The 13,567-nt window shown below is 34.0% G+C and overlaps 1 protein-coding gene across 2 annotated transcripts in view; it reads left to right on the top strand.

The window, feature by feature from the left end:
* Positions 1 to 13,357, top strand: part of LOC145693172 (glutathione hydrolase 7-like) — a 32,124-nt gene extending 18,767 nt beyond the window's left edge. For both annotated transcript variants that reach the window (XM_081768933.1, XM_081768934.1), the window contains exons 7-9: positions 1,423 to 1,612; positions 7,488 to 7,819; positions 12,180 to 13,357. In XM_081768933.1, coding sequence (XP_081625059.1) covers positions 1,423 to 1,612; positions 7,488 to 7,819; positions 12,180 to 12,352 — 695 coding nt within the window. In that variant the 3' untranslated portion in view covers positions 12,353 to 13,357. The remainder of the gene's footprint in view (positions 1 to 1,422; positions 1,613 to 7,487; positions 7,820 to 12,179) is intronic.
* Positions 13,358 to 13,567: the final 210 nt, after the last annotated feature.

Here is a 13,567-nt window from a genome sequence, read left to right as displayed (position 1 = left end):
CAAAGTAGTATATTTAAAAAGAATGTACTTACAGCTACTATAAGAATTTAAGCAAAGATTTTCAGAACAGAGCTTGGATTTGTAAGTTTTTTTGGAATACGCAGAAACATTTATGTAGTATCCTGAGCAGTCCTTTTCGAGTTGTCCAATTCTAGGCAATATATTTTATTTTATAGTTCACATAACATTGGCATTCCATTTACTTTCATAACTGATAAGTAGAAAATCTGTAAATGGCTCTCATAAACTATCACTTCTTACTCATGACATAATCTCAGGATGTCTTTAATCCTTGTCATTAAGTCTTCAATAACTTACGTCAATCTGGTCAAATTTATTTTAGTTTCGACTAATTTATCTGTTCTTGCAAGCAATGAACTTTCTTTTCCTTTTTTTTTCTTTCTTGTTTTTCACACACTTTCGTATAACATTAGTGTGTCAGTACGGCTTTCTTCTATTGCTGTAAACTTACTCCACAATAACCATATTTTTTGGATCAAAAGATTCAGTATATTTCAATCAAAAAATTTCTTGTAGACATATCTCGAGAACTGCATATAGTGTAGCCAAACCAAAACTACCAATTTACTTAGTATGATGTGCTTATTCCGTAAAAAATACGAAAACTCGATTTAAAGACCATTCAAAAATTTTGTGGCCCCTGATCCAAAAAGTAATTATTGGCCAAGATCGCAAATCTTTTGATCCATTTTTGGTTTTCCTAAAATTGTTGTTCTTTCTTTCCTTTCTCCCCTTGCATGATGGCTTACACATGAAAAGGCTGAAACTGAAAATTGTTTCAGCAAGAGAAGTACTTACGTTACAATACATTTTCTGTTTCTTTTTAATTTTTTCAGCAGGTAATAGTTTTAGCTTTTAAAGATGCTTAGCTTTATATACACACACTCATCCCACTGTTTTGGGGATCTTCCTCTAACGAATATCGGCAGCAACGGACGAAATTTGGTGGAACCGATTCCATTTAAGAGTCCGATTTTAAACTAGAGATTGTGAATTTACTGCGTTATAGTATACATTCGTAGTGCACAATTATTTTATATACTGTCAATGTGCTTGTGCTTGAATAGTGTGCTTGATTAAAAGTACAGTACTGTATTATTTATTTCTTTCGTATTGAAATTGTAAATATTAGTCACCACTGAGTTAGTATCGGATAATCGGTAACATATGACCACTGTTACTCCCTTTTTGTCCGTTAAAACGAAGGAAGAGTGCACTAAATAAAAGGTTCTGTAGTAATAGAAAATGGCATAAAGCAAACCAATATTGCTGAAATGTTAATTATCTTCTAATCGTATATATATGTTCTCAAACGTATGATTTATTTATTTCTGCAGTAAACTATATAATATGGAGATCATATTCAAAATAATTGTAATAATTGATACTTCATGATTTTAGGAGATCCAGACTTTTCCGAGACCGTGTCCAATATAACACTGCAAATGATGGATAAAGCAGAATTAGCACAACTTCGTTCAGAGGTTGACCAGCCAAATGCTCACTCTTGGAGTGTGCCTAGTGTACCAGAACCTGTTGGATCGCACGTAGCAGTAATGGATAGCAATGATGTGTATATCTCTGTTGTAAGGTTGGTATAGACAGAAATATAAAGTAATATAGGAATACTTTGATATATAAAATTAAATATTTTATTCTATATTTTATTCTATTTCTTATTTACTATAGTGATCTTTATTATGAACTAATTTTGAGAATATTCATTTTATTTTGTGCAATGGAAAGAAGTGCATTTCGTTTCATTCTGCATTTTCTTTTTACAATACAATGTGCCCTTTGTTCACGTTTAATCCTTATCCGTGGAAAAAGACCTGGTACCGTGCTCTCACAGACTCTGATAGTACGTCATGATAAGGCTCCAGCCAATGAGAATATGTGTGCAGACAAAACTAATAGAAATTCAGTATGTTATGAAGGGTTTCAGACTATTTTACGCCTGGTTCTAGACCTGTGGACGGGGTTTAGTGAGAAGAGCGAAAGACTATTCTAAAGACCCGCAATTACCTTGCTGAAATATTGATGAAGTAATTGTACTAGTGTCATTTTTGTAGTTACATACTACTCAATACTATTTTTTTTTTTTTTTTAATTTTGTTAAAACCAAGAATAAAAGGTAAGTATGTTATTATAACTTGTCAAATATACTCAATTTGGATCGCAGATGCATTAGATTCATTGATTCCTTCGTCGTCTCTTGTGTGCATAGTTCACCCAGTATAAGTTTCATTTTATTATACCTTCCATAATAGAATGAATTGCTGAAGTATATAGTTTTCAATCTAACCTATAATATAGTGGTTTATTGGGGTTGTTTGTGGTGAGGTTGAAACAAAACTCCGTTTTGTTTGAATCGCATTACAATTTGCGGGAAACAGCATTTGTGTATGGATAGCTTTGTATGCATTCAGGTCAAAGCACGGGTGCTGAACGGATTTCCGGTTCGATTCCCGAGCTTGGTTATCACGTTGGTTTCTTTTGCCATCCGCAGTAATCATTCTATTACGAAATAGTTTGGTTCAGTGTTTTGCCTGATTTTATTATATTGAGCTAAAATTTCATCAAGGTATTCAGAGAGAGTACTGAAGATACACTGAACTAAAATTTCGTATTATCATTATTATTAAATATGATAAAATTAAATTTCTGCTACCATATATTAATACCAAATCTTTATATTAATTTAAAAACAATGTCATCACTTTTCTTTTACGGAAATTGGCAGACGTCGTCGCGTACTAGTCGCTGAGATGAAATGATCCTGACAGCTTGCTTATTGAACACACTCTTCTTACACATTCTTATTTAGTGTGTATCGTTAACTGTCGGCATAGTAACGACTGTAATGCCCCACTTGATTATTCGGCACATTCTTGTAGAATGTCCAGACTACTCAAACCTGAGAGAATGTTTAACAGATTAACTGCTGCGTGAGACCACTTTGGTCTCACATAAAATATTTCCTTACGGCCACGTGGTGCCAGGTTGGTCTCACACAACCTCTTGTTAGCTTATATCCTGTGGTGACTTACGGATCTTACTTTTTTACATTAAAACGTACTGCAGCGTATAGTGGTCGGTCTGGTAGTACGTGAAACAGCCTTGGCCTGTGCAATTGTGAGTCCAACGTGGTCTCACATGGCTGTAGCCAAAGCCGAAAAAATAGATTCTGCTTTCTACATTGTCCAGAAGTCTGATATATTATTCAAGTCACTCAAAACTAAGGCGTGACAAAAATCACGTAGAGTAAAAGTACAACAAAAGCGTGCAGAAGTTGCTGCTATACTAAGCTCGTTACTAATTTGTGTGTTCGCTTTTTCCCGGGAATATCCAGAAACAATCGGCAAAAACTCGCATGAGACTAACGTATCATCACAAAAAAGTATCTAGTATCTATATTACATAGTACCGATACTGCAGAATTACTTAAAATGATCGAATTACTAAATACACAGAAACCAGAAATGAAGAAAATACATTTTAGCCATAGGGGATGTTTGTTGCGACTTAGATGGCACTTAACGTGTTAAAACTCCCTAAAAATGTTAGGTTTTGTGGGATAATGCAACATAGTATTCTTACTTTTATTCGTGAGATTGGAGTAGTCAACGTGCTCTGACGTTTTTGTTTTTAGGTTTTTCCTGATAAGTCGTAGATCTATTTCTGTTTTTGAGTTATTTTGCTGTTATATATGTTTTGTTCTTTTTTGCCTTTTCGCGATGTATGTTGTAATTTTTAAAGATTTTTATTGTCATAAAGAGTTAGTTTTTATTTCGTATAATACGCACTTATGCATTACTAAAGAAATAGTTTTTCGTACCTTGCGTATTATTCTTATTTTATATGTATATTGATCAGGCTGCTATCATTTCGACACCTTTAATCGCCTCTGGTGTCTTTTACTATCACATATCTCCTAGAAGTCAGAATCAGTCTTTAGGAAAATGTACCATATTGTGTGCTTGGCAACTTTGAATCAACATGATTGTGTAATTTAAAATACACTCAGTTTATAACAAGAATCGTATATTTATTTATTTATTTAATGTGGTTAAATGAACATCGTAAGCACCAATCCATTATTAGTTTAATTTAGTGCTTGGATATTATTGCAGTGCGAAGGAAGTGTTTCTATATGTCAAAGAAGAAAAGAAATACTGAAATATAGGTAGATAACTTTGATTTTTACTTTTAGGAGATATGTTAGTAAAAGGTACTAGAGGTTCATTAGAGAAGTCGAAATGATAGCAGCCTGATCGATATATACAAAATATGAAGAATACGCAATACGTGTATAAATTTTATCTTTCTGTTGTTGTTGTGTTTTGTTTGTTTGCGTGTACTAATCCCTCAAGCCGGGAGCCCGAGATGCACTCGGTAATCGCAGAACTTTAACAAGTGAGTTTCGTTTCACTTGTGAACTGTGGTAGTCTTCCATACTATACGAATTCAATGTTGAAAACAAACCTATAATCTCCGGCTGCAATAGAGGGATAATGAGAGATGAAACCTATTAAGGAGCAAATTATTACCACTTTCGGTCTGAGTAGAGAGATACGCTGAATCGATTGCAAAAGACAGCTTGTCGCTGTATGTTGCCGTTTTCTATGAGGTTGAAGCGGAAAATAGGTGATTCTACCGCTTCTACTTTGATTAGAAGGTCAACACTTAACGGAGGAAATAGAACCTATTCTTTGGAAGCTGAATGTATTCCGAAAAGCCTCATCTCAATGTCTATTATTGCTTTTGCTCAGTGCAGATCATACTGATAGCAGAAATACAAATAAATTTTATCACTTCCGGTTTTTGGTAGAATATTACGGGTGGTTATGCTATCTTGAAACGCTGAATCAATTAAAAAAAATACGTGACGCTATGTATTATTATTATTATTATTATTATTATTATTATTATTATTATTATTATTATTATTATTATTATTATTATTATAATAATAGTGAAGGAGATGGAGCCTATTCTTGGGATGTTGAATAGATTTCAAAAAACCGCTTCTCGCTGTTTCCTACCATTTTTGCTCTATGAAGATAAATATTCAAACCGGGAGTACTAGTAAATTGATTCCCTTACCTGCATCAGTAGTCGTATGGGTGGGGATGGTAATCTTTTCTTAATCGATTGCATAAAATCTCTTCTTGATGTATCTTACCGTTTTTGCTGTGATACTCATCGACAGACAGGCATAGCCATTTTATATACTTCCGACACCTATGCATAGCATAGATTGAAAGTCTAAAAAAATTCAGGATTGGTCTGTCATCTATGGAGTTTACCGTATACCTTAAATACAAGGTTTAGAAGTCTTACTAGTAGGATATTATTGAAATATCTCCAGTAGGGGAGGGAAGTAGGGATTTAAATGCGAACTTGAGAGGTTAATCTCTTCTTATATTATTATTATTAGTAGTAATAATAGTAAGATGATAATTCCGAAACTAATGCGTTTGATTTTGTAAAGTAAACTGCTATAGATACAGAAAACTGAATTACAGTAGAATAAGACAAGTTGCAGCTACTTAGTAATTTTCCCCACATAGTTACCACCATTCGTTATACACTTTTGTCAGCGATGAACAAAAGCTAGTACAGAGGCAAGCCTCTTCTGTACAGCTGCGATGGCAGCATCCGCATGTGGAAAATATAGCTCATGTAGCCAAAAGATGTAAGTCTGAAGGCTCCAAGTACGGACTATATGGCGGATGTGGTAGGACAGTCCAGTCAAATTTCGTAATAAACTCAATGGTCGAAACACTGATAATAGAGACTGGCGTTATCATGTTGCAGGCAAATATCTTTCTTCTTCTTTGGTCTGACTTGCAACTCGGGCTTCATCTTAGTGAGTGTTGGCTTGTAGCTTTCTAAATTGATCTTGTTTCCAGGTTTCAAAACATTCACAAGAATCACATCCTGCCTATCCTTAAAGACAGAGCACATCAGTTTTGCTGCAAATTGCTATGTTTTTAACTTTACTTTTGATTGGGAATTTGCATGATACCTCTCCGTGCGCTGTGTTTCGGGTTTCGGCCCATAATAATGACACCACATCTCATCTGATGCCGTCCAGAAAATTGTCACCTTCAGTCTCGTACTGGTCCACTAGGTCTCGGCACAGGCCGATGTGCTAAATTTTCTGATCGTTTTAATCATTCTCGGGACTTAATCTGGCACAAACTTTGCGATAACTTCACGATATCTAACATCTTTTCAAGGAGTTAGAGCCACCATTTAGCTGTGCACATAATTTCTTGGTCGTAATGCGCCAATGAGTTGATCAAGGCGCTGTTCATTGTGAAAGGTGGCAGCGAGAAAAACAATTGTCGTCTGGAACATACTACCGACCGCCTTACTGTATTTACATCTACTCCGTAGACTTTCAGCAAGCATTGATGAATTCAATGGGAGCAATTTGTTCAGCAGTTACGAATTCAATAACACTCCTCTGTTTCGTATGCATCTCTGAGACGTCATTTTGGTTGACTGCTGCGCTGCATATCTTTCGGAAGAGACTGAAAGTAACAAGACATTAGCTGGAAAGTTTCGCCTTTAATACAACGCCAACATCCACTTCGGCCGTTGTATATAAATATAAAAAAATAGGAGGCATTACTTTCGGAATGACCTTCGTATCATTGTCCAGTACTATATACTGAAGTCGAGATATTCGTAAGATTTCACGAGAATTTGGATACTCAGATAAAAGTTATTTTGAGACTGGAAGAAACTATCTGTACATAGTGAAGTGGAATGAGTTTAATTATAGGATATAACTTCTTTCATAACTAATATAAAAGTTCCTACCGCTTTTGAAATGAAATGAAATTCATAGTTAACGTCTCATGATTAATGCACGAAGACTGAGGGAGACGGTGGTGATAATAATGAATTAAATGGTGGAATGAAGAAAGTGTAAGGAAACGGGAGAACCCCCCACACACGATGTTTGTCCACCACAAAGCTCTTTAGCACGAGCTGAGATCAAAGCAGGGACTCTACGCACTACAGGTAAGACGTCTACCATTGAGTCATCGCGGCCACTACCTTCCTCTTCTCAAAATAATTTTATTCAGGTATCGTGATGCTTTTGAATATTCCTAACTCTAATAATTCTCATCAGTAGCATGAAAATTCGTCTTTTCAATCTCTGGATACCAGGGTTTTTATTGTAGTGTAACGTAAATCGTAGGGTTTTGTTAGAATATTCACTTCTTCTTTTTATTTTTGTGAAACATGAAACTATTTCATAATCACTCTGCAATATGTACGACTATATTCTCCCTTCGCCTTCAGGGCATAGCCATGAGGATACTATGTCTTAGTTTCATTTCATTTTTTCTTTCGTCTCCCAATTTTTTGAAACTGTAGAGTATTCACCAAATTGCTAATAATCACAAAGTTAGCTATGTGTTTGATTTCGTGTACATTTCTTTTAGTGGATTAAATACATGGTTTGGCTCCAAAGTTGTGACTGATAGTGGATTCTTGTTGAACAATGCAATGGCTAACTTCTACCCGGTCGTGTCCATGAATAATGCATCTGCCAATGAGATGGGTCCCGGAAAGCGTCCACTTTCCCTTGCTACACCAGCGATTGTGATTAAAACACGAGAAATTTGCGGACGGCGAATGGTATTAGGAGCTGCAGATGCAACCTTGGTTGCTCAAGTCGTGTTAAATCTTCTCATTTTCCATGGCAATATCACGACAAGTATTGAAGCTGCACGCATAAGAGCTGGAGAACAGAGTACAAACATAACACTTGAAGGTAAGTTTCAGTTAATAAAATTAAGTACACCTACTTTAGAAATATAATGCTTGTAGTGTGTTAACTTGACATAACTCGTAATTTCTCGTATATTTTCATTTGTGTATTTTTACTAGTACTACTACTACTACACCATATATAGTATGTGCTTCTATTTCTTGGAAGCTATGCTCGTATTTCGAGTTTACACTTTAATCAACAGTGCACAGCAGTGGTATGACGTTGATACTAAGAATCCTTGTCGTCCCTTTTTCTTTTAAAGCAGAGAATAAAACATACCAACTCAACATCAATTCATCATTGTTGTTTGAAACTCAACATCAATTTTAGGAGTTACATAAAACTTCTCTGTGTGCTGTTCAAGTTAAAAGCAGGTAACAGTTGGTGGGACTTGGGATAGAGATGTTCAAAAGGTTCTTTGCACATGATATAAACACTGGTCAGGACTTCTCTCTCTCTCTCTCTCTCTCTCTTTTTTTTTTTTTTTTTCCCCTTTCTTCAGTGTTTGTACGCTGTTATTGGATTTTATTTCATTTTATTTATTTATTTTTGGTCCGGAAGATACAGAAGGCAAAAAGTGTAGAATGAAGTGGCATTGTTGGTAAGTAACTTCGAACAGGTATAGGTCCACACAGAAAATAAGAAGTCACGTGTATCATGATCTCGTTCATAGTAGAGTTGACTTGGCATTTAAGATTTGCTATTTTAAGTATAAGAATCGTTTGTTTCGTTGTGTTTTATGACGAATAGGAAATGATTCAAAGATCTAATGCGGTAGGAAGATAAAATACATAAGAAAGAAGCGGAGGATGTGGATTAGGACAACAGTAACATTAGAGATAGTGATCATTAGAGAACAAAGGCCTATATGGATTTGCCTTATTTTACGGGAGCAACAAGTTTGAACATAAACAGTTTCACTCGGTAATGAAACGATTGCTGACTTTATTGTATTCATAACTTCTTTGCGCCAACTGTAATTGACAGGATTGATTGTATATGTCGGAATAGCTTTCTTTGGAGAGAGAGAGAGAGAGTATTTTCCTCCATTTTTATTCTAGTTTATTTTTGCTAAAATTAGACCATGATAACTAGCAAATTTTAGAGACTGTCACTGTAGCAAATTTTAGCGAAACCAGTAAAAGCAAGGGCACCGATTCTGGAGGAGCCGGTCCCCCAAAGCTTATGTGGACCACACCATGTATTTTCATGAAAATATATTTGCTATTGTTATATGTATTGTTATGTGTATTTTATATGTATTTTTATTCTTATGTGTATTTTTATTGTTATATGTATTTTTTATGGATATACAATATTTGGCATAATTTGAATTCAATTTGTCTTAAAATCCTCATATATGTCTTCTTAGGCCCTTGTCTGCAACCAAACACATACCTGAATGCGGCTCCGAAAGTTATAGAGTAAAAGTTCTGATGATCATATAGTTAATAGCCTTTATTTTGTCTCAGAATCTATCCATTATTATGCTTGCACTTGACATTTCATATCATAGTTACTTACAAGTTGACATTTGTAAAATATTAAGCAATGACACTGAGAAGTTTTTAAATACATATAAAACTATTTTAGGAAAAGCGTCAGCTATCAAAAAAAACTTAATTTTTTTTATATCATCACGTGGCATAGTAACATAATGCATTTGTCAATATCTATAATAAGTTCGTTTAAAGAATGACCGATTATGAGGCTATAAAATTTATTTCATTGAACTTTAACCATTTAAAAAAAATGTTTTTTGCGAAATTGCAAAATTGACAAGTCCCTGCGGTTTTGAGATTGGCGGAAATGTCTGTGTGCGCCACAATAGAATTACATTAAATTTAAATCGTAGGGTTTGGTTTTATCCAAACAATGTCGAAACACATTTGTCAAAATGAAAAATGTATCACACTAAACAGTTTTAACTGATAATTTTTCTGTTATCCAATCAGGTGTAAAATATGTTCTGTCTATTCTTTTTCTTTGTTTAAGTTTTGTGTTAGAAGTTTCTTATCAAGTTCACTAATCAAGAGAAATTCATCGTCGGAATATTTTTGGAGTTGGTTGGGTTATAATTAAACATAAAATATTATTTGTATTAGTGAGAAAATTAAATTAGAATTAAAAGGAAGTAGTGTATCTTCACACTTATAATAAGATGCTTTGAAGAAGTGACGTTGCTAAAACGTTCTAAGTAATGTTTTGGTTATAAATTGTAGTATTGTAAATATGCAATTTAGGTTCATGTATAAATTTTGTGTATAATGTTTTAGGCTAAAAATATGAGTGCAGGTCAATAAGGAACGAGAAATTTTGTTACTTGTTTATTGTATTTATATATATATAAAAGAAAAAAGTGTGAGGAGACAGTCTTTATTCCCGATCAGTATGAATGTAGATGAATCGTTGTGAAACATTTGAAACAGAATGTATCATACATCTAACAGCAGTGAGGTATTGATATTTATTAGTAACTACTATTTATTAGTAGCAAACAAGTTTCGCTTCCGACTTATATTCTTACTCAAGTTAGTCCGTACAGAAGGAGAATATACGTCTTTGAAGTTTTGTGTCCATCTTATGAAATCTTCCACGGAAGTGTACCAAGCTTTAGTAGAAAGGTAATATGCCACAATTACCGCAGTTTACTGGTTCGAGAGTTTAAGGAAGGCTGTATTTCTGCGACAGAGATAAATTATTCAAGGGCTCCGAGCACGTTTGTGAAACCAGGTACGGATCAGTGAATGGAGATAGTGGGAAATAATGCTGTTGGTAACAATTAACTGTCCGGCAGATTGTACACATTTCTCATGGTAGTACCTTTACCTTGATGAACACTTTACACATGACATATCTGTGCAAAATGGATTTTGAGACGGCCTGGTTGAGGAGTATGATAAATTACAATATAAATCCATAATTCCTGCTGATGAAAGCTGAATCACTAGCCGGAAGGTGGAAAGGCCTCCACCATTTGAGAATCAGCTGATTTTTCAGCACCAAAGAAGGAAGGGGAATAACCCATTTTTTATTGTGGGAGAATCGTGTGCCTGCGTGAAGTGCCGCCAAACACTATGAACAGTACTACATTGTATTAAAGAATCGGTCGATTACATCTACCGAAAATGCACGAAGCTATACCCATCTAGTTGATATTCATTACGACAGTGACATGACAAATGCTGCTGGTGTTGGTTTTCAATATCTGGTGAATAAAAGCATCTATTGTGTGTTGTGTCCCACGCAACATACCATATAACTAAAATCTCGTTCTGTACGATTTTTTTTTTTTTTTTTTTTTTTTTTTTGTCTGAAATAGAAATACAAAAGTACATGTTTTGACTATCTAGAGCTGTTATTAAAAAGGCGGAAACAATTCTAAATATCATGTCAAAGAATGGGTTTTAGTAGTATTCTTAGTATTCGAAGATTCATTTTGCCCTGATCGATGTAACTTGATGTGAATTGTTTCGGAAAGGACCGTATCCACCTAACTGCTAAGGCCTTTTGTAACTAATGAATTTCATTCTCATTATTTATTTACTATTTCTTGTATTAAAAGTTTACAAAACGGGATATTGTTGATTTGTAGCTTAATCAGGCATTAGACTATACGCAATAGCTTTCTTAAATCGAAGATTTAAAAAAAGAAAAGAAAAAAATCTAGTGTTGCTTCAAGAGCTGAGTTCATCTCAGTTCCGAGTGATAACATCTTCAGCGAATGCACTGTATGGGTATAAATTTACGTTGTAAGGCACACTCAAAGAATTTATTCAAGTTAACGTCTTGTCCGTCGTCTAAGATAGCTAAAGGCTGGAAAACGTACAAGTTAAAATGATCTTTTTAAACGAGACAATGTCATTTGACCTCGATGTTTCCGAATTTATGTTCGCTTGAATCTAGATCTGTTTATATTACTAAATTTTGATGATTCCAGATAATACATAAACATTATTTCTTTATTTAACAACCAAAATATAACAACATTAAACAGTAGAGCTTCAATTATAATAATAATAATAATAAATTAATGACATTTTTTCTTGGTGTAACATTATGTGGAACTTCTGTAAGTTTCTGTTAGGCAGATCCCGACAAACTTATATTCCAATAGTATGTTTAATATATCGTTTTGATATTCATTAGTTAAATCTAAGTTACAATTACTGTATAGAATCTCGAAAATAGGATAACAAGAGCGTCTCTGTGTGAAGGTTCAGGGAAAAAAAAATAAGGTTCGAAATTAGTTTCTAATTCTGTGTAACTCAACTAACTAAACTAGTTATCAATGTATTGAAAAGTAGCGCACGAAATACAGAGAAATGAGCATTTATTGATTGATTGATTGATTTTTCAGGTAATCATAAACCTACTCTAAGTGATGATGTGATGCTGCGTCTAGAAAAGCTCGGATATCATCATCAGAATCTTCCAGAACCTTACACGAGCAGTAACATCATAGAGAAGAGACGAGATGCTCTTAGTTCTCATTCAGACTCACGTGGTGGAGGCGTTGCGTCGCGATTTTAGGAAAACTTTTGCTCACAAACTCATGTTATGAAATAACTTGACAAGAATTTATGTATTTATTTCCGTGTTGAGTCGAATTCTCATTAGAAGATTCACCTGATATGTTTAAATTTTCATCTCACTGTTGAATATATTTTTATTTCAGTGAATCATTTATCCTATGTTTGGAAAATTCGTGAAGACGCTTTTCAAAATAATTTTAGGAAATTTTACTAAATTCCTCTGAATTTTAAAAAGAATCTGCATTATGACAAGTTATTTAAATATCGGTATAAGAGCTCATTTTTTATACTTGAACAATCTAAACTATTATCTCTATTTTTTAATGTAACAAATCAAATTAAACTGAATCATATTCGATATTCTGTAGTTTGATACTCTACAGGTTAATGAAGCCAATAATAGATTCAAATCAACAATGTAGTAATGTCACCAATGATGAAGTTGTAGGAAACGGTTGTACTCTGAGAAAGACCCACTCATACATAGATGTTGGTCTTCCACAAAGCCCATGACTTAACTAAAAATTGAAATACAAGTTGTGGTCCAGAAGTGATTTGTTATGTTTGCTTAATTGAGCAGTATTCCTGTAAAATGTATAAAAGTTATGTTGTCTCTCTTAATTTTCTGAAAGTGGGAAGAAAACTCCTTGAAGGCAGTTATTTCAGCTTTGGAAAAAGAAGATAAAGGTGACCATTAGAACGATTCCAAAATACGAATTGCTGATCTAATTTTCATACTTTCGTTGTGTTTCTTAAGAAGTTAGTTTCTTCGTGAAATCAGGATTTAGTCCTTATTTCCTATTTTATGATGAATATAGCAACACATCTCGTGCGTTTTTCCAGGGAAATCATAGGTATATTTTCGCTGCAAAGTGCTCTCTGGATGCTTAAACAGAGTTTGGTGACAGATTTTTCTAAGAAACGTAAACAAGATAGGAATATTTATTTGTATATGCCTTTTATTTATTTTTGTAAATAAATGTTGACAATAAATCATGTACAAGAATAATGTGTGTTTTTGTTCATAATAATGTTTGCTTTTTCTAGCGGCTCAGTATTTATAAGAGTTAGTAATTACCTTATGTTGATATCATCAGGGGGAATAGGTATGTTTTTTGTGAAGTTAAGAGATTATATCTTCTAGAAGTTACATATTTTTGCACTGAACTGAAGGGAATCCAGAACTAAGAGATGTAACTGACTATGAATTAAT

This window comes from Thermobia domestica, chromosome 8 (assembly GCF_964235325.1).
Source record: "Thermobia domestica chromosome 8, izTheDome1.hap1.1, whole genome shotgun sequence".
Lineage (NCBI taxonomy): Eukaryota > Metazoa > Arthropoda > Insecta > Zygentoma > Lepismatidae > Thermobia > Thermobia domestica.
This window is presented reverse-complemented; position numbering and strand designations above follow the sequence as displayed.